The 28,000-nt window shown below is 50.0% G+C and overlaps 1 protein-coding gene across 1 annotated transcript; it reads left to right on the top strand.

Moving 5' to 3' along the window:
* The first annotated feature begins 251 nt into the window (after nucleotides 1-251).
* BTBD2 (BTB domain containing 2) lies at nucleotides 252-27,736 on the top strand. The gene is made up of 9 exons (XM_058040650.1): nucleotides 252-832; nucleotides 8,118-8,237; nucleotides 11,630-11,786; nucleotides 15,385-15,490; nucleotides 16,287-16,484; nucleotides 21,139-21,331; nucleotides 22,934-23,021; nucleotides 24,138-24,284; nucleotides 25,117-27,736. The coding sequence occupies exons 1-9, from the start codon at nucleotides 252-254 to the stop codon at nucleotides 25,276-25,278; spliced, it is 1,752 nt and encodes a 583-aa protein (XP_057896633.1). The 3' UTR covers nucleotides 25,279-27,736.
* The last annotated feature ends 264 nt before the right edge of the window (nucleotides 27,737-28,000 follow it).

Here is a 28,000-nt window from a genome sequence, read left to right as displayed (position 1 = left end):
GGGATCGCCCTTCAGCCCCCTCAGGGATCGCCCCCTCATCTCTAAAAGCGTTCCTCAGGGATGGACCCTCATCCTGCTCAAGGATCGCCCCCTCAGGGATTATCCCCTCAGGTATCACCTCCTCACTCCCCCTCGCATCGCCCTCCATCCTCCCCCTCCGTGCCGGCCCCGCCCGCCGCCCCACGCCCTCTCCCCGCCCCGCCGCCGCCTCCGCCGCTCCCCCGTGCCCGGCCGGCGGCGGCGCCCGCCCCATGCGCCGCTGCTGCCCGGCGCTCTGCATCCGCACCGCCATCGACGCCACCGCCATCGACGCCACCGCCGACATCTCCGCGGCCCTCGTCCCCGTCCCGCCTGCCGCCGTGTCCCGCCCGCCGCTGCTGGTGCTGGTGCTGCTGCAGCGCCGCCCCGCGCCGCCCGCCCCCGCGGCCCCGCCGCACAAGATGGCGGCCGGAGGGAGCGGCGGCCCCGGCGGCCTCTCCTCCTCCTGCCCGCAGCCGCCGCCGCCCCCGCCGGGCAACGGGGCTGCGGCCGCCGCCTGCACCAACGGCGCGCCCGCCTCGCCGCCCGGCCTCACCTACAACCAGAGCGGCGCTGCCAACCCGCCGGCGGCCAGCGGCGGCGCGGGGGGCCCGGCGGCGGCGGGGGCGGCGGGGGCAGCCGGCGGGGCGGGCGGTTCTGGCGGGGCGCTGCAGCGGGAGCCGGTGTACAACTGGCAGGCGACGAAGCCGACGGTGCAGGAGCGGTTCGCGTTCCTCTTCAACAACGAGGTGCTCAGCGACGTGCACTTCCTGGTGGGGAAGGGCCGCGGCTCCCAGCGCATCCCGGCGCACAGGTGGGGCGGGGGGCGCGGGGGTCCCACGCGTGGGGATCCGGGAATGCGGGAGGGATGAGGGTGTGGGGGTACCCAGCCCCATGGCCCTGCGGGGTGGCCGCGGGTCCCGGGCTTCGGCAGGGTCGTGGGGGCCGGCCCGATGGGCCTGGGGGCATCCCCTCACTCTCCCCACACTGATAAAGGGAATCGCTCGTTTATTTGAGCGATTTGAGAGAAGTGCCCCTCAGGCATCGCTCCTCCTCCTCCTGTCAGGGATCACCCTGTCAACCCCCAAATTGCCCTTCGAGGATGGCTCGTCTCCCTCTTTCCCCCGCCCCCCGTTATTCCCTGAGGGAATTGCTCACATATTCCCTCCGGGAATCGCATCTTTTTCCCCCTCACTTCCCATCAGAGATTGCTCTCCTCACCCCTCTGTGTTGTTCCTCGGGTAATCACTCTTTTATCTCCCAAAACTGCTTCTCGGCGATTGCTCCCTTTGCTCTCTCATGTTTCTGCTCAGGGAACTGTCCCCTTATCCCCCAAAACTGCTCTTCAGGGAATGTCTCCTTATTCTCAGAACAGTTCCTCAGGGATGGCCCTTCATCCTCTTCATGGATGATCCCTTAGCTCTCCATCGGGCATGGCCCCTCATCCCCAAACTTCCCCTCAGTGATGGCCCTGGGAGTGCTGTGGGTTCTCCTGCAGCCTCGGGGGCTGATGTGCCATCAAGTGGGGTACAGGGTGCTGGGTTTGGGCTGCTGTGAGGAGAGAAAAGGGGCTCACAGAACTGCACCCCACATTTCACGCCCTGCTCAGGGACACGTCCTGAGCACAGGACGCCCACTGTGGTCAGCCAGTGCTGCCCCTGATCTCTTCCAGCCTTGGGACAGTGTTGTGCCTCTCCTCAGGGTCACCAGCTCAGGATGCATCCAGGGTTTGGATGAGAGTGTTTTATCCAGAGGGATGGAGTGAGTGGGACAATCCCACATCCCTTGGTGTCACTTGGAAGTAACCCTTGATTTGATGGGAAGCAGAGGAGAGGAGGAATAGTCTCCCTCATCTGCCTGATCCCTGCAGACAGAGATCACCAAAATCTGTGAGAGCATTGGGGATGGAAATGAAGGAACAATGATTTGAGGCCCCAAATTTCCGGTGGAACATTTTAATTTTAAAGCGACCTTTACTGAATCTTTTCTGAAGCCCTGTGTTTTGGGGGTTAATCCACTACCATGAAGAGCTGTGTTGGGAATGACGCCTGGGCCTGAATAACCTGTAGTGGTTAATGCTTAGGGCTGAGCTGCCATTTAAGAATTTGCAGCTCAGAGGAGCTGGGAATTGTGGAGCTGGGAATCGCCTCCACCTGGATGATGCAGATCTGATGTGGCTGATTGACATTCAGCTGGTTCCTTGGGGGAGCTCCAGTGAATCCATGTGTGCCACCCTCTTCTTGGATATTAGGGAAAATGTCTTTTCAGAAAAAAATTGTAAAGCACTGGAATGGGCTGCTCAGATTGGTGGTGGAGTTACCATCCCTGAAGTGTTCAAAAACCATGGATGTGGCACTTGGGGACATGGTTTAGTGGTGACTGTAGTGATGCTGGGCTGAGGATTGGATTTGATGATCTTAAAGGTGTTTTCCAGCATTAATAACTCCATGAGTTTATGATTTCAGACATCTGACAAAGCACCAGCACCTGCCCTGGTCACTGAAACAAACCAGCAAGATGGAGCCAACTTTAATTGGTTCCTTGTTGTACCTGGAAGTGGTGCTTGGCAAAGGGAGCCTCACTCCAAACAGTTTCAAACTATTGCTTTTCTCCTAAGTGCTCATGTTACTGGAAGTTCCCCCTTCAGATTTCCCCCTTTTCTCTCACTTTAAGAACAAACCACACTTGTTCTAGGCTGCTTTGAGTGTTTAGGGTGTCAGGTTTGCTCTCTTATAATTTCAATCTTAATTAGTATTTGGGTAAGCTTGCTCCTGTCCTGAGAACTAGGCTTGCTGGGTGGGGACAGGTGATGTTCAGCCCAGAAATAAATGGAAAATAAATGAAGATTTGGAAAAAAAAAAATTGTCTCCAAAGTGAGATGCTGCTTAATTGCTATGAAATTCATCTGGTGCTCTGGGTGGTAAAGATAGAATGCAGTGTGTCATGGTGTGACATCCCACCTAAGGGTTCTAGAGATTTTAGTAAAACTTGTCCGTGTGATGTTGCAGCTGGGATATCCTGGTGATTTATGAAGTACTGTGGTAATTTCAGAAATAAGAGAGCCTAAAATAAAACCACCCAGACTCCTTCTGTGCTCAGTTTTCCCACCTCAATGGCAGAAGATACTTTGGGTTGGAATTGAGTTGCAAAGCAGCCATGGCTTCAGTTGGAGAGGTGCTGGTTTGTTTCAGTGACCAGGGCAGGTGCTGGTGCTTTGTCAGATGTCTGCAATCATAAACTCATGGAGTTATTAATGCTGGAAAACACCTTTAAGATCATCAGATCCAATCATCAGCCCAGAACCACCACATTCACCACTAAGCCATGTCCCCAAGTGTCACATCCGTGTTTTTTGAGCACTTCAGGGATGGTAACTCCACCACCACTCTGAGCAGCTCATTCCAGTGCTTTACAACTTTTTCTGTAAAGACATTTTCCCTAATATCCAATCTAAACCACCCTTGGCACAATACTGCACAGCTCCCAGGTAAGTATTTCTGTAGTTTAATTGTGTAAATTTTTAGACCAGGCCAGGTACCAAGCATGGCTGCAGGAGGAGCAACTCCTAAATAGGGTTCTTGGACAGCTCCTTGTGGTGCCTTGAGGAGTGGTCTGCAGCATCCTTGATGTGCCTTCATGGTGTGCTGGGATGGCTTTGGCAGCAGCCTGGGAAGCACAAATAATCCAAGAGATGTAGTCCTGTGGGAGCTGGGAGTGATGGTGCAGGTGATTCCTGGTCTGTCTTCTCCTGCATGGAGCTGGGGGAATGTGGAGGGTTTGTAGGTTGAGGTGATGAAGTGGCTGTGCCCAGTGAGCACAGGTGATGTTGTCCACAGGTGCTGCTGCTAGAAGAGGTTTCTGACAGAGCTGTAGGTTCAGATGTGTTTTTGAGTACACCTGGAAAATTCAGTTAATAGCCCTAATCTGAAAAGAGGGGAGATTTAGATTAGGTATCGGGAAGGGATTCTTTCCTGGCAGGGTGGGCAGGCCCTGGCACAGGGTGCCCAGAGCAGCTGTGGCTGCCCCTGGATCCCTGGCAGTGCCCAAGGCCAGGCTGGACAGGGCTGGGAGCAGCCTGGGACAGTGGGAGGTGTCCCTGCCATGGCAGGGGTGGCACTGGGTGGGCTTTGAGGTCCCTTCCCACCCAAACCAGTCTGGGATTCTGTGGCTCAGCAGTTCGTATCAAGCCACAGAAACAGACAAAAGAAACCTCACAGAGCAGCCAAGAGCAAACATTCATTTTGTGTGTGAGAGCCCAGTTTGAAGATAAAAGGTGTGAACTAAAGGGTCACCTGTCCAGGTATCTGCAGCCATGAGAAGATCAGGTGTTTCCCACCTGGAGGAGGCTCCAGACCCTGTGGAAGTTCCTTGCCTACCTTGAAGCAGGCCCTGTCTCTGAACCTTCAGCTCATTCCCTCTTGCTGCTGAATCAGCCATGAAGAAGATGGGATGGCCTTAAATTTATTTTTTTTTTTGATGTCAAGGCCAGGCTGAGCAGCTGCCTCGAAGCTTCAGAGCACCAGCATGGCCAAGGTCACCACATTGATTAGACCCAGCAATAAGAGGGAAAGAGTTTTGTGTCTTTTTCCAGATCTGCTTTGTTGAGCACAGTATCAATGGGATTAGAAATGGCTAAACCTCATCAGCCAGGAACTGCATGGGTGTCATAATTAAACTTGTTAATTGGCCAGAAAATAGGGCCTGAGAGTGAGCAGGGCAAGCTGTGGGGATGCAGCTCTGTGTGTGCTCCAGCCTGGGAGATCTACAGCTTGGTGACAGCCTGAGTAAGATTTGGCTGTTGTTTCCAGGAGTCTCTTCTGAGCCTATCCTGTCTTTTCTTGGGCATGTATTCACTCACAATTCCTGTGTCCCATGGCTCCTGCTCCTTTCCCCCAGGGTCTGCATCCTCTGCCAGCCCACCATCATCATCAGCATCTTTCCATCACCTCTGGTGTCACTGAGCTCCAGCATGTCATGTGTTGCTGTGTTCCTGTGCCAGCTCTTCTGGAATAGACATTTTAAGATTTCTCTGTGCAGATGGAGGAAGGAGCTGTTCAGCAGCATGGGGTGTTTGTGGGTTTTGGGTGGTTTCTTTTGTTATTGGTGTTACTGGAGTGCCTGGGAAGGGAGCAGCACTGGTGGGTGTGCAGATGAAACCAGGTGACAAGTGGTGCCAAGGTGAGCATGAAGCAGTGAAAGTTGTGTCAGGAAACAAAATAGCAGAAGGGAAAGACATTTTCTTGCAGGCCCTCCACAGCCTGTAGTCAGCTTTGGATCCTTTTGAAGACAAATTAACCTCAAGGAAGTTCCTGTGACTCTCACCACTGACAGTCAATTTACTTTGGCTCTTCCTGGTGCAGAGGGAATGAGGAGAAATCAGGTGTTGCTTTCTTAATTCTTTAGTTCTATTTCTGCTTATTTCTCTGCCTCCTTTCAGTAGTCCACTCCGTTTTGGCCACAAAAGTGTTTAAAATAACTTATCTGTTGGATTTTCCCATCTAAAACAAATCCCATCTCTTCCTCCTGCAGACCTGCATGGCTGGGGGAAGCTGGTGGATGGTGTAGGAGGAGTGATGAGCATCCCTGCTTTTCCTTTTAGAGCAGCTTAAGAAAACACTGGAGAGAGAGAGAGAGGGATTTTCTTATGTTAATTATGTTCTCTTAGTGTTTTAAGAGAACTTCAAATGTGGAGTCCTGGGTTTCTCTGGCACCTCCTGGGATCCTATTAGGGCTCAGCAGTTTACAAAATCTGACTGATTTGTTCCCGACTGAAATGGAAGCAAACATTTGAGGGTTTTTTTAAATGAATGCCCTTTTCAAATAGCTTCTGAAAGCTCTTGCTCATTGAGGACCTGTACTGTGCTGGCTGTGAGAATGAAAATTTGAGAGTGCAATTAATATATGTTAATTTTTAGTATCAAACAAAGCTGGCGATTGTTTTGCTACCATTGCTGCTTTTGGAGGAACAAGGATTTTTGTTTCATCTGGCAATTCTGGTATTGTGAGGAAGGTTTTTATTTTTCCTGACATTTTTCTTGAGAATGGTTTGACAGAAATATGCATGTGTGTACTTTTTTGTAACCACTGTGGTTTGTCCCGAGCTCCCTGAGCCCATCAGGAACAATGAGCCAGCTCGTCAGCCAAACTCAGTCACAGCAAATGAGCCTGGCACATCCTTGGGGCTTCACTGCATTGTATCCCTGGGAAGCCTCCTCTGGATGGGAGGGGAGGGAAAAGGGAGAAAATGAAAACATTGTTTAAATGGAAATTTCCTACTTTTAAAAGGTCATTTCCTGTGAAATCTGACTGAAATTCCCCCATAGTGCTGGAGGTTTCTGCTCCATGCCTGCTGTCTTCTCTGAATTTCTGCCTGCAGTTCTTGCTGCTTCTCTGGAAGTGTGCATCAAACCCCTGCAGCAAGAACCTGGAATATTCCAGCTTTTTCCTTTTCCTAGTTGGTAGAGAAGTGGTTGTAGTCATCTCCTGCAGCCTGGGCTGCTCTGCTTCCCTTCTGTGCAGAGTTGTGACCTTCAGTTTAACTTCAGGGAGCTGCATGGTGGCAGACACAGGAATCCTTCGTGGCAAGGGTTCACCTCTGCATTTTTGAGCAAGAAAGTTTTCAAAATGGCTTTTTAAGTCCTGAGGCAGGCACAGCAGCTTAAATATACACAGACCCCTCAGCAGCCCAGGCCTGAGCTTCCTCCTAAAACAGGAGATGTGTGTTGGGGGGGATCATCTTGTTTGTATGGGGGTGCTGGGACATAATTTTTGGTATCAAACCTGTTTCAAGTTCCTGCTTTCAGTCTATTTAGAGCTTATAACATCCTTTTCTGTGCCAGTATTGCCATGTAAGCTCCCAGCAGTGCTGAGGGCTGTGTGCACCTCTCTGTGCTGGTTTGTTCTTCCCTCTGTGCTGAGCCCAGAGCAGGTTATCCATGGAAGTGCTCAGCAACATGGGGAGGGCAGCTCCTGGTGCAGTTTTGTGTTTTGGGAGCTTGCTCTGCCATCACCAGAGGTGTGTGCCTGTGGGTATTGTGCAGTTACAAGTTTTCCAGAAGTGTTTCCAGTAGGTGACTGTGGGGAGTTGCAGCAAGACTTGGGCTCTGTTTGCTGGAAGAGCTTGAACTCCTTAACTTTGCTGTTTCTTTGCTTCTCAACATTGGGATTTTGTGGAAAATGCCAATCACTTGTTTTTTAAGATTTTAAAAGTTTAATAGTAATAAAACTGTTATAAAAGTAGTAATACAATTAGAGTAATAGTTTGGACAATTTGAATGAGGACAATATGAGACAATAGCAACAAAGAGTTATGGATGTCCAGGTACCTTTTTCTGGGCAGCATGAGCCCAAAAAAAGGACACAGTTAACAGAGGATTAACCCTTAAAAACAATAACCTGTTGCATATTCATACACTTCATACATGATGCATAAATTCCATTCAAACACAGGATTCTGTCTGGTCATCATTACCTTCTTCTGAGTCTTAACAACACCTTCGAGGTGGGAAGAAGTTAATTTCTTCTGATAAAAGAGCAATAAATTCTCTTTCTCTGAAAGATTTAGGTGTCTTGTGGCTGCTATTTCTCTGCAAGTCCTTTCTTTAAAAAAAAAGTATCTTACATACCATAGTTTCTGTTTTAACATTTTTTAAACCCAAAACTATATTTAACACACTATTTAAGAGAATCAATACAGCATTACTTTCTAACACAACACATATAATATTCATTTTAATATTTGTGAAAAGCCAATAATAAAAAATGCATTTTTCGCAGATTATACCTAGGCTCCTACAGGGGCTTTACAAAGCATGTGTTTTCTCTTCCATAATTCCCAAAATGTGGCCTGTGGGGAACCATTCCTGTGCTGTAGGACAGGGCTCAGAAGGAAGTTCTTGCAGCTTTGGTGCTTTGCAGTAAAGGAGCAGCAAGCCTGACCCTCCCTGCTCTTGCAAAACACTTTTCCTTTAACTCCACAAACGATTTGCCTTCCCTGAGGGTGGATTTCGGGCTAAGCAACCAGCCTGGGATTTTTTTTGAATAGAAATATGATTTCACATAAGGTTTTATTTGCATGTTTGGTTTTTTCTCCACGTCAGGTTCGTGCTGGCCGTGGGCAGCGCTGTCTTCGATGCCATGTTCAATGGTGGGATGGCCACAACCTCCACAGAGATTGAGCTGCCTGACGTGGAGCCTGCTGCCTTCCTGGCTCTGCTCAAGTAAGCACAGGATGACTGGGATGCACAGATTTAGTGTGGCAAAAAATTGGTTTTAATGAAAGCAGGGAAGTATTCATAGAATGGAGATTATTGTTAATTTCCAAAATGAAATGCCTCTTCAACGGTATTTAAATGCTGATGTTAAATCCCTGTTTTCTTGGGTAAAACTCTGCTGTAGCTACATTTAAAAATATATAAATATATATAATATTGGCCATTGATTGTTATAACTTCTTATTCACTCATTGGTTTGGTTTCATCCTAATGCTCTTTGAGAGAAGAGGGGAAAAGTGATCTTTTGAAAGCTCTGTAAGTTACAAACACTTGGAGCTTGTTTAGGTTGTGAGCAAGTTGTAACAGGTAAGCAGGGGTGTGTAATAAATCTCAGCCATTCCATGTGGTATCAGCCTTTGTGTGGGTTTTATCCCTCATTTGGAGAGCTGGGTTTGAATTTCCATTTCCAGTCTGTGTTGCAAGTCTGTGTGCTGGAGGAGGAGGAAGAAGGGGATGTAACATCCTATTCACCAATTCCTTTAAGCTTGGCTGGTGCTGTACAACATCCAGCAGCAATCCTGAATGGATGCTGGGAAGTCATTGTCCTGTTTCTGTAGGATTTCTGTAACCTACTTCCAGGGGTTTCCATTCCTGTGCTCTTGACATCTTCCCCACTCGCTTCCTACTGGGAGCAGCCACTATATATAGCTCTGGCACACTTTTTGCTTTGCCTTCAGAAAGTTGTGCCTGTGCTGTCTTGGAATATTTTAAAATTGATCTGGGCTAGAATGAAAGGCCAGAAATTATTGGGAGCCCCGAGCCCCTTCCCCTTTGGCTCAGTTTAAAGCAGACACCAGCACGTGGGGAATCCCTCTAATTGGAGTGTGCCTGTCAGCCATGTGGATCTCTCTGGAGTGCAGAGCTTGTAACTATCTTTAAATCAAATTCACTAGATATTTGTGAGGCCCCACTATCTAGTGATTTAGAGGCAAAAATCCTGATGTTTCCCTGCTGAGATTTCACCACTTGATTAACAGAGCGATTTCAGAAGAGAAGCCATCATCCCAAAAGACAAAAGTTTAGGTGGATTTCAGCAGAAATATTGGCTTTTTTAATGGAAGAAGTCATTGGTGGATTACCTCAGTGCTTCTGAGCTGTGCCCATGGTCCAGTGACATCTTGGGTGCTTCAATCTAGAAATGAATTTTTAAATTGCTTTTAAAATGCTCAGAGCTTGTACCAGAGGAAGTTTGAGTGCTGCTTTCCAGGAGAGAGCTGACCAAGTATGTGGTGTGAGTTCCTGGAGTAAAACCAGTCCCTCCAAACACTGATCTGGAATGGCAGCTGATCCTTACATGTGTCTCAGGACTTGGTCCAAGCCATGATCTAATGCTGTAGGATCAGGAGCTTATCCAGGGACCAAGTGCCCATTCCTGAATGTTCTGCAGAAGGTCCCATCTGGATGCTGGATTGTGATGGAGTTTGTGGGCTAGTGACCTTTCATAGGTCTGCTGTAATTGTATAAGATTATTATTATTATTATTATTATTATTATTATTATTATTATTATTATTATTATTATTATTATTATTATTATTATTATTATTATTATCTTAACCCAAAGATAGGAACATGTCTGATTGTCTGGGATTACAGTCTAAATGTTCTTTTAAATTCATACTGGGTTTTTTCACAGTTTTTTTACTCTTGTTCTCTCTCTTAGCACACACTGTGCTAAACAGAAATACTGACACAGTCACTGAAGTAAACAAATAATTGGTTTTAGAGCCACTGTGTTCTTTTAATCTTGGAACAGAAAGGATTGCTCGGTGCAAATGGGGCTGGGAAAGGGTGTGTGCAAAACACATTGATTAACCTGTGGCATGATGCTGCTGTTGCCAAATGCCCTGGAGCAGCACAAAGCCTGCTTTCAGCAGTGCCAGTGCTTCCCTGCCTGTGGATCACACTGATGATGCTCCCCTGAATGGCATCCTGGCCTTCTCTGGCTGGAGGAGCAGGAGCTGCTCTGCTGCAGATGGGAATACTGCCTGCATCCCCCTGGAAGAGCCCTTCCAGGAACAGCAGCCACACAACCTGCTGTGTCCCCTTCAGAGAAATGCAGAGCAAAACATTGCTGGAGTTTCCAAAATAACCCCTGGAACAGGAATGCCAAGCACAGTTAGCACAATATTGCATCTCTGTGCTTTGTGTCCTTGAGATCCTGACTGGCAAATGCTCCACTGGTTAAAGGAGATACAGGAAAAAAACCCCAAAACTCTGCATGAACTGTTCAGCCTGGAGAAGAAAAGGCTCTGGGAAGAGCTCAGCCCCTTTTGGGGCCTGAAGGGGCTCCAGGAGAGCTGCAGAGGGACTGGGGACAAGGCCTGCAGGGACAGGACACAGGGAATGGCTCCCACTGCCACAGGGCAGGGCTGGATGGGAGATTGGGAATCAGGAATTGTTCCCTGGCAGGGTGGGCAGGCCCTGGCACAGGGTGGCTGCCCCTGGATCCCTGGCAGTGCCCAAGGCCAGGCTGGGCAGCCTCTGGGAGGTGTGGAAGGTGTTTGTGCCCATGGCAGGGCTGGAACAAGACAGTCTTTAAGGTCCCTTCCCAGCCAAACCATTCTGGAATTCTGTGATAAGGACTAAACCACTGCATCACTGATTTTACTGAGCTCAGCCTCAGTTCCTGTCTCTGCTCAGTGAGTTCAGGTATTAGGGGGCTCAGTCAGGTTTCCTTTGTTTTTCACATCATGAATGTCCTTCCTTGTTTTGGCCTAGCAGTGAAGGCTGGTGCTTTGCTGCAGCATGGCAGTCCTTGTTTTTCACTGCAGTTAACTCTTGCTTTATGCTGAAATTACACTGTGAGCTGTACTTAAACATCTGTGTCATGAAATTAAACAATTCAGTCTGTGAAGTAAAGAGAGGAGAAAGGGGAGTGTGGGTAAAGCACCTTGTGTGCAGTGGATGGAAATGTCTGAGTGCTTCTCAGCACTTCTGAGTTAGTAGTGTAAAATGGAGTTTTTCTTCTGAGAGAGGCAGGCAAGATTGAATCTTTGTCCTTATTTATTCTAATTGAACAGCCAAAAATGTGAATTTTAAGGGGTGCCCTTAGAGACCATTTTAGTCTGGTATAAGGAGTAGGCTAAGAGCTCACTGGTGGTGAGATGCAAGGCAGTTTGAGCTGCTTCTGCAGTGGAAATCCCAGCTATTAAATGTTATACTGTAAAATGTCTTAAAAAAAAATTAGTGGAAAGGATGTGAAAACCCTCCTACCTCTCCAGCAGAGGAAATGGACCAGGATGACAGGCAGAGGCACAAACATGTTTTCTATGAATTGAGGCAGTTTTACCCTGTTACCTTAATTCACCACAGCAATGTTTGTTTGCATGTTTTCAGATTTCTTTACTCAGACGAAGTTCAGATCGGACCAGAGACTGTTATGACAACACTTTACACAGCTAAGAAATATGCAGTTCCTGCCCTTGAAGCTCATTGTGTGGAGTTTCTTAAAAAAAACCTCAGAGCAGACAATGCATTCATGCTATTAACTCAGGTGAGTTTGTGATCATATGCCTTCAGCAAGGTCCAGCACAGGCGGAAAAATGGGAATTTTCTGGGTGTTCCAGAGTTGATCATCCAAAGTGGAGCAGCTCTGGGTTGCTTTGAATTCTTCCTCACAGGAGTCCAGCACTGCTGAGCAGGTTCTTACAAAGAACTGTACACAGCAAACGTTGCTGCTGTTTCAGATCTTTCTGTTTCACTGTGGCAGGTGGTTCCTTCCAGAGTGTGAGCTGGGGATGGAGTTAACAGGGTGGAAAGATTTCATCTGCCAAGAAGAAAAGTGGAATGAGAGGATTTCCGTGTGTTACAGAATCAGGACTGGTAATGCTGAGCTTTCTCTCAGTGCTGTGTCTGGCTGCTCAGCCATTCCTTGAAGGACTTTTGTGCAATACTTTTCCTGAAGTGGGGGTGAAGGAAAACCTTTTCATGAGTGCTTTGGTTTATTTTCCTGGGAGAGGAGCAGGGTGCTCTCTTCCTCAGCTCCACCTCCTGCACTGAAGGCTCACAGACCCAGAGTGTCAGAGCAGCTGCTCCTTGCCCTGGGTCTGATCCACTCTCTGAGGGTTGAGCTCCTCCACCTTCCACTTGACTCTTGAAGCAGCAAAGTAGGAGACAGTGTTTACAACTTCTGCTTAGTTTGGAAAAAAATCAGACTTTGCATCCAGGTTGATTAAATGAGCATCACTCATCCTTTTCCCAGCCCTGTCTTCTCTCTCTCTCAGACAGCTGATGCCATGTTGGTGACATCCACAGTGCTGTCATCTGTGTGGTGGATGGCACTGCCAGGGACACCCAGTTCTGGGTGCTGTAGGAATAAGAAACACACAGGCTTTGTTTGTGACTGTCTTTCCTTCAGGGGATGGGCAGGCTGGAGTGGCTCTGGAGGATATTTCTGATCAGCCAGCTCAGGAAAGCTGCTGTGATGTCTGATGTTAAACAGAGCTTGCAGAGGAGTTTCCCAGCTGCACTGAGGTGGGAACCAGCACACCAAGGTGCTCTGAGGGATTTCCTGTCTCACCCAGCATTCCTGGACCTTTCCCCCTCATGAGCAGTGCAGGTGTCTGAGGCTCTGGCTGTAGGCACCATGTGGGTGGCAGTGGCTGCACCAGTGGTTGTGCAGATATTGGAGCAGTGCTGGCCTGAAGCACTCACTGCTGGGCTCTTTGCTCAGGATTAGGCTGGGATTTTTAAATTTTTTTTTTTTTTTGGTTTAAATATTTGGATCAGTTCTCAAAGTAGTCCCATGTCACAGTGCTGTTTGTAGTCACTTGTCACTGCTTGGGTTCAGCTACTGCTGCAACACTCCATGGCCTTCTTCACCCATCCTCTTTAACCTGGCCCTTTTCCACGTGCCATGAACAGATGAGGCAGCCCCTGAGATGGGGGGATCCACACTGCACTTCCAGAGGCAGATCCAGGACTTGAAGGCTCTTGGTTGGGTGATGGCAGCCAAATCTGTGCTCCATCTGATGCATGGTGGGGCAACTGCAGCTCCTTGGCTGCAGCTTTCCTGATCTTTGGGTTCAGCATTGCAATCTGAAAGATCAGGAGTTGTTAGCCAGGAGCTGAGAACAGATCTTTCCCATAGACTGAAGTTTTGGGGAGGAATCTGAGGCTAGCCATTGCCTCATGATGGGTTAGAGGTGTTGGCTTTTGGTGGTATTCCTTATGCAGAGATTTCTTGTGGCTTCCTGTGTCTCTGCACTTGAGTTTGTAGCTTTGGCAAGGTAATATTTAGGTTCATGGTGACTTCCTTACAGGTCACAAAGGTCCTTGTTTGACAAAGGAGGAAGGTTTCAGGTGCCAAATTCCTGCCTGGCACTCTATCAGTGGCACTGAGGCAGGTGAAATGCCAGATGGGGAAAAGCTTTCCTGAGACCTTTTGTTTGTGGCTTGTTCATTCTATATGATCATCAGTGATGATTCCCATCTAGTTTTATGTTTACTATTTCTCTGTATCAAGTCTGAGATGTTTGAGGCAGGTCTTGCTTGAGAAAAGTGCCTGAACTTGATGACTGGCTGCACTTCACTGAAAGGATCTCTTCTCACAGCCCTCTTGTTCCTGGTCCTGCAGTGTGAACACGTACCTGTTTTCTGCTTTCACTGCATCAAACCAGCATCCTCTTCAGCAAATTACAGACCTGAGATGTATCTTGTACAAGACACTGCCCAACAGTCTTAAGATCATGGAGCTGAGATCCCAGCAGAGCCCTAAACCTCCTTTTTGTGTGTGCCTGCCCAGTCTGCTGGTCCAGCAGCTGTGTCACTGTCTGTCTCAAGCAACTGCTGATCAGTGGCAGAAATATCAGAGGCAAACAGCTTTCCTAATTGATTGTGCCTCTCAGTGAGCCCTGATCCTCTTTCATGCCAGACACACATCCAAGTGTCACTTTGATCAGCAAGGAAATAAAGCTTGCCTGGAGCTGCTGTGGGGGAGAGCTCTGGGAGTGTAACTGGAGTCCTCACGTGTCCAAAGAGCCACTCCAGTAGTAAAGTCTGAGTCAGTCACAGCTCTTGGTGCCAAGAGTGTAAAGGCACTGGCAGCCCTCCAGCCCCTGGAGCAGGTGACAACTGCTGAAGTTTCCCTGGGCCCTGGGAAATTGTTGTTTCAGCTTCCTGCACTTGAGGTCTCAGCACAAAGATTGGCCTTGCTGAGCTGTGCGTGCCACAAGTGGGGGTGAGGCAGAAGATGCTGGAAGGCACCTCCTGAGTGATGGAATTCCCAGCCCAAAACAAGAGTTCTAAACCTTACTGGTGGCAGCGAGTTCAAGTCTGGTGTGTTCTTGTTAGGTGTGAATCAAGGCAGTTCCTTCCTAAACAACAAAACCAAAGCACTGAAGTAAGAGATCATTTTAGTGGTTTTTGTGTTTTCCACCCAATTCTGCTTATGCTGGGCACAGGGCTGCTAACACATGGCAGTCCAGGGTGATCTGAAGTGGCAGCAAAATTGTTACAAGACTTCACTTAAGTTGGGCAGAGAAATTCTGAGCAGCTCTCCAGGCTATGTAAGCCTTTTCTTGGAATAGTAACCTATTTTGGGACAAATTCTTTAGGGGAACTGGATTAGAGTAGCTGTTTCTGTGCAAAACATGGAAATGCACTAAGCAGGCTGTGTACCCTGTAGGGCTCCCCAGGACACCCAGGCACTGCTGCTACAGCTTTTTCTTGCTAATGCACAAGATCAGTGTGGCTGTTCTTACAGAATAAGCTGCTCTGCATTATTCCTAGAGCAAGCAGGCCTGGAGTTACTGGGCAAAGCTTTCTTGTAAATAGAAAAATGAAGTCAAAATTGCCTGTGCTCAGCTGACAGGGTCAGTGTGGTGCTGCAGAGCACGATTGGTGCCTGCACCCAGGCTGGGTTAGAACAAAGACGTGCCTGAAGACATGCACAGCTGAACCAGGGCTGCTGCCAAACACAGAATTTTCTAGTGTTTGCCTTGTCATGCTTAACTGCTTGTGAAAGGCCCAGTGGATTCCTGGTGCAGTCAGGCATGGTATTGCTAATGAAGATGGGCTGTGGGAGGGGAAGGGGGATTCTTAGAGTAAACTTTAAAATACCTTTTCTGTTAATGCTGCTCTTTCCTGCCTAGGCCCGGCTGTTTGATGAGCCCCAGCTGGCCAGCCTGTGCCTGGAGAACATAGACAAGAACACCTCAGATGCCCTCAATGCAGAGGGGTTTACAGACATTGACCTGGGTAAGCTCTTTTCCACCCCTCCCTCTCTCTCCCTGCTTTCATAACCAGCTTGTCTCCAAAGTTGTTACAGGTTAATAGTGCTTGGCACTTGTGGCTTGGCTGTTCTGGAGCAATCAGTTGAACAGTCTCTGGCACAGAGTGGCTGGAAACAGGGAATTTGCCAAAGAGTTTGCTGCCTTGCCTGCAGAAATCCCCTGGAATCTGCTTACTTTGGTGCAACTTGAGTTTTCTGGGCATGACACAAAGCCTGCTTCCTGTGTTGATGTTGGCAGGTTTTGGGTGGGTGTAAACTTGCCTTTTTTTTGTAGAGTTGGCTTTCTTCCGCACGTCTTTGTCAGGTTTTGGAGTTAAAAAGGTGTTGTGTTTTTGGAAGCAAGGACTGGCTATTTTAATTACTGTCTGCAGTTTCCAAACTTGCTGGGCACAGTTAATGAACATTAAAATTCAGGCTTTAACCTTCTCCTAATGAGATGGGCTGTGGAGGTAAGGCACGGGTCACCTTCTGGCTTCCATGCTGCTCGTTTCATCCAAATTTGACGTCAAGCAAGTTGCAATTCATCCTCCTTGCATTAACTTGCATTAACACTCCAATTAAATGGGCTCTGTTTGCTGCTCCAGTGAGCTCCTTGCTGATGGAATATTCAGATAAATCTTCCTCAGAGGCTGCAGGCAGCACTTTTGGGCGATGCCGTCGGTTCAACATCCCCGTGGCCGTGCACGGGGCGCTCCTGGCGAGGTGCAGGGGGCTGGTTTGGGGTTCAGAGGCTGAAGCTGTGCCTGTTGTGGTGCCCTGCAGACACGCTGGTGGCAGTGCTGGAGAGGGACACGCTGGGGATCCGGGAGGTTCGCCTGTTCAACGCCGTGGTGCGCTGGTCCGAGGCCGAGTGTCAGCGGCAGCAGCTCCAGGTGATTCCAGAGAACAAGCGGAAGGTTCTGGGCAAAGCTCTCTCCCTTATCCGCTTCCCACTGATGACTATTGAGGAGTTTGCAGCAGGTAACTCAACAAAGGTGTTCTGGCAATCCTGGTCTTTGCTTTCCCTCAGCTACAGAGTCTCACGAAAGGGAGTTTTCTCTGTGGATGTCGTAGTGATTTACAAATGGGATACCCCCCACATTCCTCCTCATTTTTCCCCTAAAAGGCTGGAAGTAACTCAACAAAGGTGTTCTGGCAATCCTGGTCTTTGCTTTCCCTCAGCTACAGAGAGTTAACTCACACGAAAGGGAGTTTTCTGTGTGGATGCTGTAGTGATTTAAATATGGGATTCCTCCCACATTCCTCCTCATTCTCCCCCTAAAAGGCTGGAAAGGCTTCCCACTACTGGGGAGTTTGCAGCAGGTAACTCAACAAAGGTGTTTCTGGCAATCCTGGTCTTTGCTTTCCCTCAGCTACAGAGAGTCAAGTCACACAAAACAGGGTTTTCTCTGTGTATGTTTTAGTGATTTAAATATGAGGTTCCCCCCACATTCCTCCCCATTTTCCCTCATTCTCCCCCTAAAAGGCTGGAAAGGGATATTTCATAAGGGCCTGGAGTGATAGCACAAGGAGAAATGGCCTCCTGAAGGAGTGCAGGGTCAGACTGGATGTCAGAAGGAAATTCTGTAGTATAATAATATATAATTCTGTAGTATTCCAGTGCCATAGTGTGTGAGGCCCTGGCACAGGGTGCCCAGAGCAGCTGTGGCTGCCCCTTCCATGGAAATGCCCACAGCCAGGCTGGGCAGGGCTTGGAGTGCTCTGAGATAGTGGAAGATGTCCCTGCCTATGGCATGGGGTGGCACTGGATGGGCTTTAACGTCCCTTCCAACACTCTCCTATGATTCTATGATTACAAAATCCACTGTCTGAATGCTGTTTTTCATCCATGCCCATTCTCTCATTTTAAAGCCTGTGGTGCTCCCCTGGCAGGAGCAGGGGGCTCACAGCTGGGTTTGCTCTCACAGCGTGGTTGGATGGTTACTGTCCCATTGAGCTGAGAGCTGAGATCCAAACTGGGGTTCAGTTGAGAGCAAAGATCCAAACTGGGGTTCAGCTGAGAGCTGAGATCCAAACTGGGGTTCAGTTTAGAGCAAAGATCCAAACTGGGGTTCAGCTGAGAGCTGAGATCCAAACTGGGGTTCACCTGCTCCCCTTCCCAGCCATTCTGAGTGTTTAAACTGCACAAAGCTGATGGAGTTGTGAATAATTGGTGTTGATCATAGCCTGTTCCCAAAGAGAAATGAGGATGTTTCTCCCCATCCTCTGCCTGTGGTGGTGTTGGCCCTGTCTTGCCAATGCTGTTCTGAGCAGAGCCCCATATCTCAAAAACTCTGAAGCTGTTCTTTGAGCTGCAAACTTGATGTTGTTTAGTCTGTGTCTCAAAGTATTTTTCAAGTTTACATTAAGATCTTGATCCACAGAGCTGTCTAACTCATTTCACAGCTTGGACTATAGATTGCCTTGTTTTCTTTTCATTGCTTGTTGTCTTTCACTTCATCCTCTGGGGATTCCCCAGGGATTGGAAGCTGGCAATTGGCTTAAAGAGTTTTCACGCTAAAAAGACGCAGTGGAGCCATTTTCCAGACTGTCACTTGTTCCAGGCTGCAGTGCTGTGTACACAGGAGCAAACAGGGGCACTGACCCCTTCCTTTGCAGGTCACTTCTCAGGGCAGTGCTGCCCTCAGCTGCTCAGTCCTTCATGTCCCCGTTCCCTTGTGAGGAGGGCTCTTAGTAAGGAGAAAATTTGGGCTTCAGACTTGGTCCCCACTCTCTGCTTGGCCTGTCACAGCTGTGATGTGGCCTCAGGGAATGTGGATTTATTCAGTGAAGCAGAGACCTTTCATCTTTCTGCAGATCCCATTTCTTTCAGTCCTTCCTTGCGGCCTTGTATCATTCTCTCACTGGAAGGAAAGTGTTAATTTTGGCATGTTTGGGTTGAAGGCTTTGAGCTGGGACTGCCAGTGCCCCTCCCCATGTTTGTTACAAACTGCCAGTCCTACTTGGACCTTTGTGCTTTAAGAGAAATTCTTAAGTTTTCCCCATCCACTTGAACCTAAAAGATGAACAAACCCCCCAAACCTGGGGGGCTGCAGTGATCAGCTGTTCCTTAAAAAAGGAATTAACTTGGAATTCCTTCAGCTCTGTCCTTTTTCTGACTGACTGATTTCTGTGGTGATCACAGCAGAGAGAGAAGATGGAAACCTTTCCCCTCCACACCCCTTTCCCCCAAAAGCCAAGAGAAGAGGGAATTTCACAGCAGTGGTTTCACCAGTTTATTGTATAATCTGCTATCAAACGTGGGGTTTTGCATGAAGATGTTTTAACTGGCAAATGTGTCCCTCCCTCCCCTTAGAGCAGGGAATTTGAAACATTGCAGGAGTGAGTTGCAACAACACGGGATGAGTTCAGACACATCAACCAGGCTGATTTTTGCTGAACAAAGTATCCAGCAGCTCATTTACCTTTGGAGGAGTCGACTTCCTTGAATTCTTGACTCTCTCCCCATTGCATCATTGGACCAGGTTTTGTCTGGGTAAAATCATGTTGATTTTAACCAGCTACAAGTAGTTTTGGACCTACAAGGAGCTGGGCATTTGCTCCCCACATTAAAGAGCATTTAACTGCTGTTGTTTCCCCAGTACTCAATGGGTTTGTTTCTGTTCAAAGCTTGTGCAAACAGCTGCAGAGAAGCTTTTGAGTGTTAGGCTAACAGGCTAATTTTACCCAGTTTCACTTTTGAAAGTATTTTATGTAGTTTGCAAAGATTTTTAGGATCACTGAGTTGGTTGCCCAGAGCAGCTGGGGCTGCCCCTGGATCCCTGGCAGTGCCCAAAGCCAGGCTGGACAGGGCTGGGAGCAGCCTGGGACAGGGGAAGGTGTCCCTGCCATGGCAGGGGTGGCACTGGATGGGATTTAGAGTCCCTTCCAACTCAAACCAGTCTGGGATTCTGTGATCACTCTGGGAAAAAATGTCTTGTTACTGGAGAAAAGATGAGAACCTCTTGCTGAAGTCATTAGCATTTTTCCCAAGATTCTACAATAAAGGTATTCAAATGTAATATATGGATTAAATGCCTGAAGGAATGAGTTGAACCACCTTTATCTTGAGTAAAAATACTCTCCAACTTTTTGAGCAGATGGTAACTGCATGACAATCCCTCTTCCTCCTCCTCATGGTCCTCCATTGTGTCTGAACCACCAGTGTGGATGTTTGGAAATCCCCATCTCTCACCAATGTTGGCATTTCCAGGAGTGGGGCAAGGATCAGCTGCTTTTGGGTGTTTTTGGTAGCGCAGTGCATTTGGGCTCCACAGTTAATGCCAGTTCCATGTTCCATGAAGGCTCTGCAGCCCTTGTGGATAAGGGGCAGCACCTTTGTCTGGGATTTAATATCCTGATGCACCACTGGGATCCCAGCTCTGATGGGGGTTTAGCCTGGTGCCAGCTGCAGGTCAGGCTTGTTTCCCCATGAAAACCCCAGAGGATTCCTTCTGCTTATGCAGTTCTGGAGCCCCCAAGATCAGAAGGACCCAAAGCTGTTGGAGAGTGCCCAAAGGAGGGACACAGAGCTGGGGAAGGGCTGAGAGGCAGCTGAGGGCACTTGGCTCGTTCAGCTGCAGTCCCACACCTGTCCAGTCTACCAGAATAAAAGCTGGGTAACAGCTATATCTGCACAAGCAAGAGACAAAAACACCTGTTGAAGCTAAAAAACATATTGGTACAAGAACACTGAAAATTGTGCTACTGAAAAATTTTGAGCAAAAAGATGACAACTTTTCATTTCCAGGAAGATGGGGCTCTGCAAAAACCCTGTAACAAAAGCAAAATAGGGAGGAGAGAAAGAACTAATTCAAACAAGGTGATTGCACATGTTCATGATTAAGGAGTTCCTTCAACATCTGAAGATATAACAGCTTATACCTACAACACCAGAAGGGTCCAAAGCTGTTGGAGAGTGCCCAGAGGAGGGACACGGAGCTGGGGAAGGGCTGAGGAGCAGCTGAGGGCAGTTGGCTCGTTCAGCTGCAGCCCAGGAGACTGAGGGGAGGCTCCTCGGGGGCTGCAGCTCCTCCCCAGGGCAGGCACAGGGGCAGGGGCTGAGCTCTGCTCTGGCACAGGGACAGGAGTCCAGCAAGGGCTGCAGCTGTGCCAGGCCTTGGCATGGAGCTCAGGGCAAGGTTCTGCCCCCCGAGGCTGCTGGGCACTGCCCAGGCTGCCCAGGGAATGGTGCCAAGGCTGCCAGAGCTGCAGGAGCTCCCAGGGCTGCTCAGGGTGGGGCTGTTGGGGTGGCTGTGCAGGGACAGGGCTGGGATCAATGATCCCTGAGGGTCCCTTCCCCCTGAGCACATTCCAGGATTCCGTGGTCTGTCCAGTCTCTGAGCCTGTGTGGAGCTGCCTGTGCAGGCAGTGGGGTCGTGTCTGTCACTCCTGGTGTCACCTGAACTCTCAGTGGCTGCTGCTGCCCAGGGTGACAGAGCTGGACAGGGCTCTGAGCAGCCTGGGCTGCTGGAAGGTGGAACAGGATGGTCCCTAAGGTCTCTCCCAGCCCAAACCAGCACTCCCAGGGTGCTCAGGGTGGGGGTGTTGGGGTGCCTGTGCAGGGACGGGGCTGCACTGATCATCCCTGAGGCTCCCTAAGGCTGACAGCACCGCCCCTCCCTCCCCTCTGCAGGGCCTGCCCAGTCGGGGATCCTGACGGACCGGGAGGTGGTGAGCCTGTTCCTGCACTTCACCGTGAACCCGAAGCCGCGGGTGGAGTTCATCGACCGGCCCCGGTGCTGCCTGCGGGGCAAGGAGTGCAGCATCAGCCGCTTCCAGCAGGTGGAGAGCCGCTGGGGGTACAGTGGGACGAGTGACAGGATCAGGTCAGCTCTGCGCCCATTCCCACCCCTGGGCTCGTGTTCCTGAGCTTCCCACTGCTCTAAACACTCAAGGTTCTGTGCTAGACCCCGAATTTCCACCGTGTGACCCCAAAGGGAAGGTGTTCTGCTGGGCAGAGCCAGCCCCTGGTGCACTGACCTCCACTTTGCATCTCTGTTGGCAAAGGTTTTCAGGAAGCATGGCTCCCAGCACAGGCCCCTGGAAAGGGAGGCAATAACCCCCCAAAGGTTTCCTGCAGCTTAGGGGCACATAAATGAGTTGTCACCTGTTGTCCCCCTGCCATGTTTTGTGGGGACAGGTAAGCAGTGCTCCATCAGGTTGGTTCCCTGCTCCAGTGTCAGTGTGGAGCATTGGAGTGTCTTGTTGAAGCCCTTTACCCTCTCATGTTGGAGAGAGGGGTTTTGGGGTAAAGTTCTGCTGCCACCCATTTTGTTCAGACCTGAGCTTGTGGGCAGCCAGCAGAGCCCAGTTACAGTGACAGAGACTGGCAGGTGTGGCTGGGAAATGGTGCTTTGCAAGGCTTGTGTTCCCAAGGCAGAAATGAGAGCAAGACAGGAGGGAATCAGGAAGCTTTGGGGTTCTTCCCTGCTTTGTGTTCATCGTGGGTGGAAGGGACTCACAGCAATGAAGCTCTTCACAGCTTTAAGAAGGTTCTGTTGCACTGGAGCTGTTGCTGAGATCCTCTGGTCCACTCCCCTGCTGCCAGCTCCAAACACTTCCTGCTCCCACCTCCAACACTCACAGACATTTTGGAGTTTGGGTTTGACTTGAGGTTCAGCCTCTGCAGCATCAGGGTCAGTTCCTACACTGAATATTCCAATATTCCAGCTGGCTGCAGAGCTGAGGCTTCCAGCCTGCCCCAGGTGTTTGTTCTGGAAACACTGCAGGGCTAAAAGAGTTGGTGGATAGATGAAGAAATGCTGTTGGCAGCTTGGCAAACCCTGAGGCTTCTGCTGCCTGAGAAGGTGGAGCTGTAGTGGGGTAAAGACCCTTCCCCTTTTTCCTTGGGCAGCAGGGATTCATGCACTCAGGAGTGACTGAATCCTTATGTGTGCTCTTGGTAAATTTGGAATGCAGCAGGTGACCAATAATAAAGAAATACATTAAAAATAAATAAATACCCAGCAGCAGGTGAACAATAATAAAGAAATATATTAAAAATAAATAAATACCCAGCAGCAGGTGAACAATTCCCAGTGCTCAGCACTGAAATCCCCAGTGGTGTTTGCTGGGCAGAGCTCTATGAGGTGGGCACTGCTCCACACCCCTGCCTTAGCCTGGAGGGCATTTTGGGGGTGCTGATGTTTTGCCACAACTTGGAAACACTTCCTGAGCCTGGACCCTGAAATTTGGGATGGGATTGTGCAGCTTTGTGTTTCACTGGAGCAGTCAGAGGTGTGAGTGTGCAGCTGATGGTTCCTGTGCAGGGTTTCACCTCTTAGGAAGGGCTGCACTTAAGTCTGTGTAGGTTTGATTAAATCAGAGATGTGAAATCAGCACAAGTGGAGATATTTGTGTATCAGCTTTGTACTGGAGCAATACAGGAGGGGCAGGTTTGGACTGACTTTCCTGCTCTGTCCCTGCAGGTTCTCAGTAAACAAAAGGATATTTGTAGTTGGGTTTGGATTATACGGATCCATACACGGGCCAACGGATTACCAAGTAAACATACAGGTAATTCTCTCTGCTACCTTAAAAATCCTGCCTGTTTTAGGGGCTGTTTTAGTGAATCTGTAACAAAACCTGAGGTTCAGAGGGACTGTGTGTGTCCCTGGGCAGGGGGGCTGGCAGATGTGGCAGGGGCCAGATGGGGCACTGGGGATCAGAAGGATTATTGCTCTTGATTTCATTGCACACGTCATTGCAGCATCTCCCCAGCTCTGCTCCCAGCTTTGGGGCAGTTGGAGGCACTTTGGGAAGCAGCTGTGCCTGATTTCCCACCCTGGGCAGGCTGGGAGAGGCTCAGTTGTCTCAAGCCCATCATGATCCTGTCCCAAGAGCAGGTGGAGCCCGTGGGTGCTGTGTGTCTGCTCTGGGTGCCCCTGTGCCACCCCAGTGTGGGTCCCCAGGAGTCACTCCAGCACACAGGGCAGCTGTGATGAGCACAGGCTGTCAGCATTTCATCTTTAATTGTCAGGGCTCATCCTGCTGCCCTGAGCTCTGGGGGAGGAGGGTCTGAGCACAGGGTGGGGCTTGCAGTCTGTGCCAGCCTGGGGGTGAGCAGGGGACATGAGCCCACAGCTCTGTGCTGAGCTCAGAGGGGCCCAGAGCAGCTGTGGCTGCCTCAGCCCTGAAAGTTCAAGCCCAGGATGTGGCTTGAAGCAATCTGGGATGGTGGGTGGCATCCCTGCCCCTGCAGGGGGATTGGAGATGGATGATCTTTGAGGTCCATCCCAAGAAAATTCTGTGATCATTAAGGTCCATCCCAACACAAATTCTGTGGTCATGAAAGTCCATCCTAAATGAAATTCTGTGATCATTAAGGTCCATCCCAAATGAAATTCTGTGATCATTAACGTCCATCCCAAATGAAATTCTGTGATCATTAAGGTCCATCCCAACCCAAATTCTGTGATCATTAAGGTCCATCTCAACCCAAATTCTGTGATCATTAAGGTCCATCCCACCGCAAACATGGGAATCTGTGCTTCTGTGATCACAGCATTGATGGGTGACACGAGTGATGGGCAGTGCACTCATCTCAGGGCTGGTCAATCTGGGAGTGCCTGGGGCTCAGCCCAGCTCAGGGACACTCACTCCAGATGGAAGCTGACCCTGTGTGTGCTGCAGATCATCCACACAGACAGCAACACGGTGCTGGGGCAGAATGACACCGGCTTCAGCTGCGACGGCTCCTCCAACACTTTCCGCGTCATGTTCAAGGAGCCCGTGGAGATTTTACCCAACGTCAACTACACAGCCTGTGCTACTCTAAAGGTACCAGAGGGGTGGGGGCAGCTGCTCTAGGTCATCAGTGCAACCTGGGCCTTGCTCTGTGTCCTTCAAGGCCAGTGGTGCAATCCCCAAGGTCTCTGTGTGCCCTGCTGCTGCCATGAGCTCATTCACCCCCAGCATTCAGAGCTGGCTTTTTGTGACAGTGTTCACAGGGGTCTGAGGATGAGGGAAGAGATGAGGATCTGACTCCATGTTTCAGAAGGCTTGATTTTTTTATTTTATGATATGTATTATATTAAAACTATACGAAAAGAATAGAAGAAAGGATTTCATCAGAAGGGTAGCTAAGAATAGAAAAAGAAAGAATGATAACAAAGGCTTGTGGATTGGACTCTCTGGATTGTGATTGGCCATTAATTAGAAACAACCACATGAGACCAATCACAGATGCACCTGTTGCATTCCACAGCAGCAGATAATCATTGTTTACATTTTGCTCCTGAGGCCTCTCAGCTTCTCAGGAGGAAAAATCCTAAGGAAAGGATTTTTCAGAAAAGATGTCTGCGACAGTTTTTGACTTGTCTCACAGCACTGCACAGATGTTTCACTGGGGAGGGGATGGGTGATTTTTTTGGTGTGGACAGCTGAGCTGTCACTCCTCCAGGTGTGTAATCCAGAGCCTGCTGCAGTGGCCTCAAAAAGTTCATATGTTAAATTGTTAAATTAGTGTTAAGTTCTGATAGATTGGATTGAGGTCAGAATACCTGAGGTGCAAATCCAGGAGGAAAAGGGAGGAACTGAGATCCTCAAACCCACCAGAGAGCCTGGGCAGCAGAGGGGCCTGACCTGTCCTTGTCTTCCCTGGCCCCTGCAGGGTCCAGATTCCCACTATGGAACCAAAGGACTGCGCAAAGTGATCCATGAATCACCAACAACGGGAGCCAAAACCTGCTTCACGTTCTGTTACGCGGCTGGGAACAACAACGGCACCTCGGTGGAGGATGGACAAATCCCAGAGATCATCTTCTACACATAGTGCCACTGCCAGCCCCCCTGGACTCGACTCTTCCCTGCCACCTCCCAAACTGAATCTCTGGCTGAGTTTGACCACACCAATTGGAGCCACACTAGCCAAAGGTCACAGTGAAACCATTTCAAAGCTCATCTTCTGCCTTGTGCTAGTGCTGCTGCTGCTCTCAGGTGCCAGGCCAGGCTGGTGGCCCAGTGCAGCCCAGCTGGTGGCCCAGTACCATTTGTAGGTTGTCTGTGGCTTGTTGTTTTTCACCTCCTGATTAACCCTCTCTAACAACGTGCGTTTTTTTGGACTGTAATGAATGTAGATGCTTTTCCACCGGTCAGAAACAAGGCAACGAGTGGCTCTGGTTGTGGTTTCACTTGCCATGAGGAGATGGTCCTGCAGACAGACTCGGGCAGGGCTGGGTGGCCTCTGCTCTGCCCCAGCTCAGCAGTCCAGGCCACACTGCAGGGCTTGGCCAGCCCGTGTCCAGCACCTTCCCTCCCTCACAGCAGCCTCAGCACACAGAGCCGCCTTCAGAAGTCATGGCAAGTGGCCTTTTCCCTGAGGCTTTGCTGTTCCAGCACTACACAGGCTTGGAGACCTCAAAGCTGAGCTCCTCTGGAGGGACTGAGGCATTTTCCTGCTCTTCCCACCCATGTGTGACAATCTTCACCTCGGGCAGTTGGTGGCAGCGAGGTGACCTCCCTGCAGAGTTGGTGAGGGGCAGCTCCTCCTGCATTCTGAGTCCCTGTGGTGCTGCTTCCACACCCCTGGCACGTCCCAAGGGCTGGTGATGCTCAGCTCACCCTGGGCAGCCCCAGCTCTGTTGTCACTGGTCGTTGTCCTTTGCAGAGTGCCATGGTTTGTCAGTTGAAGCAGAAGGGCACCTGCCTCACCTGCTCCAGGGCATTCCTGCATTTCCATGCACGTTTCCATGTGTTTCCCTCTGTTCCTGTGCATTGCTGCCTCACCCCTGATGGGAGCAGGAGGAGAGGCTGCATGTGCACCTGCCTGTTACTACAGTGCAGCAGATGGACAAGGATTTACCAAATGGTTCAGGAGAAGGTGGAATGTTCTCTGTGCTGGTGTGTGCTTGCACACTGCCTGTTGGCAGGCACAGGAGGGGGATCACAGACATCCCCTGCTGAGCTGTGGAGCTCGGTGACCTTGAGGATGCCCCTTGTTCAGGGCCAGCTGCTTTTCCCCGTGGCTGTCACAGAGAGGGAGGCTGGTCCAGCCCCACCCTCACTGCCCACGAGTGAAGACCACCAGACTCTTCCTCCCTCCTCTGGAATCAAGCTCAGCCTGGCAGGAAGACCAGAGCCATTGGAGTCTGCGTGGGACTGGCTGGGGTGGTGCTGCCTCAGGGCCCCTTCTCCAACCTCCTGCTCCAGCACACGGAGCCACTGCCACTCTCTGGGCAGCTGCTGCCACTGGATTTCCCTGCTGGAAGTCAAAACCTGGCTGTCCTTGGCTGGAGCAGGGCTTCTCCTCCTCCTCCTGCTGCCCCAGCTGGGATCCTGGGGCTGGAGTCTCCTCCTCAGCCTGGGAATGCCCTGCACCTCCTCAGCAGCAGCTGTTGGGGATGCCCAGAGTGTGTTCTGTGCTCCAGGGAGATGGTGTGAGCTGTGTATTGTCAGCCTGCTTCCAGGTGGGATGGTTCTGATATGGCCAGTACTAAAAAAATAGAAAAAAATAGAAAAAAATCCCAACCTGGGTCCATGTCCTGGTGACTGAACCCAACTCTGTGCAATGCAAACAGTGCTGTGGGATGGATGCACAGACTCTGTGTCCATCAGGCTGTGACTGTGCCTGCTCCTGTCACCACCCCTCTCCCAAGGGTGGCAGGAATGTCACTGCTGCCAGCCAGGGCCCGTGCTGGAGCTGCACCTTCCAGGGGCTCTGATGTGGGTTCTGCACCTCGGGGCATCAGGTACAGGTGGAAATAGTGGAATAATTGGAATTTGGGAGAAGCAGAGCTGTGCACTCGGCTCTGGGAGGAGCAGGGCTGGGGCAGGCCCTGCCCAGCTGCAGGGGGAGCCTCCCTGGCTGTTCCCTGGAAGTTCTGTTGTTCTCATGATTATTTTGTTACACAGATTCTCATCCCAAATCCCACCCTCCTGCCCTCCCTGCGCGGGGCAGGTCTGGCAGCTTGTCCTGTCACGGAGGGAGGGAGAGAGAGGAGTCAAACTCTGAACTACACCTGAGCAACTTCTGTTCTTCTGGCTTTTCTGCAGTTTGATGCAATTCTGGCTTTTGTAGATAGATGAATGTAATTCCTTGTTGGACATGCCTGTTCCCAGAAGTATGAGCCATTCTGTTGTACCACGTCACCTTCCAGCAGAGCGGGCCCCGCCCGCTCCTGTGCTCTTTGATGAATGTATCCGATGCTCTCGTCCCGTGTTCACACTCTGCTTTTTGGCCAGCTTTGTGATTTGTAAATAGGAAAACAATAAAGACATCCAGGTTGTCTTTATGAAGTTTCTTTGTGATGGGAGGAGAGTGATGGCTGCTGGAATGGTGGAGGGGAGATCTGGGCCGTGCTGGCTCCTGGTCCATCTCTCCCAGCTGAGGAGGGTGTGGGGTCCTCAGCTTCCCATCCATGGGCTGTGGGATGAGCCACATCCCCAGAACTCCTGAAGCCTGGCACTCACTGTTGGGGAGTCCTGACCCTCAGGGTATGAGGTGGTGGTAGGAGGGCAGCAGGATGGCACAGAGTGGGCACACTCTGGTTTGGGTG

The sequence above is a fragment of the Melospiza georgiana genome, chromosome 26, assembly GCF_028018845.1.
Source record: "Melospiza georgiana isolate bMelGeo1 chromosome 26, bMelGeo1.pri, whole genome shotgun sequence".
NCBI classification, from domain to species: domain Eukaryota; kingdom Metazoa; phylum Chordata; class Aves; order Passeriformes; family Passerellidae; genus Melospiza; species Melospiza georgiana.
Note: the sequence above shows the minus strand (reverse complement) of the source record. Positions and strands in the feature narration are given on the sequence as shown.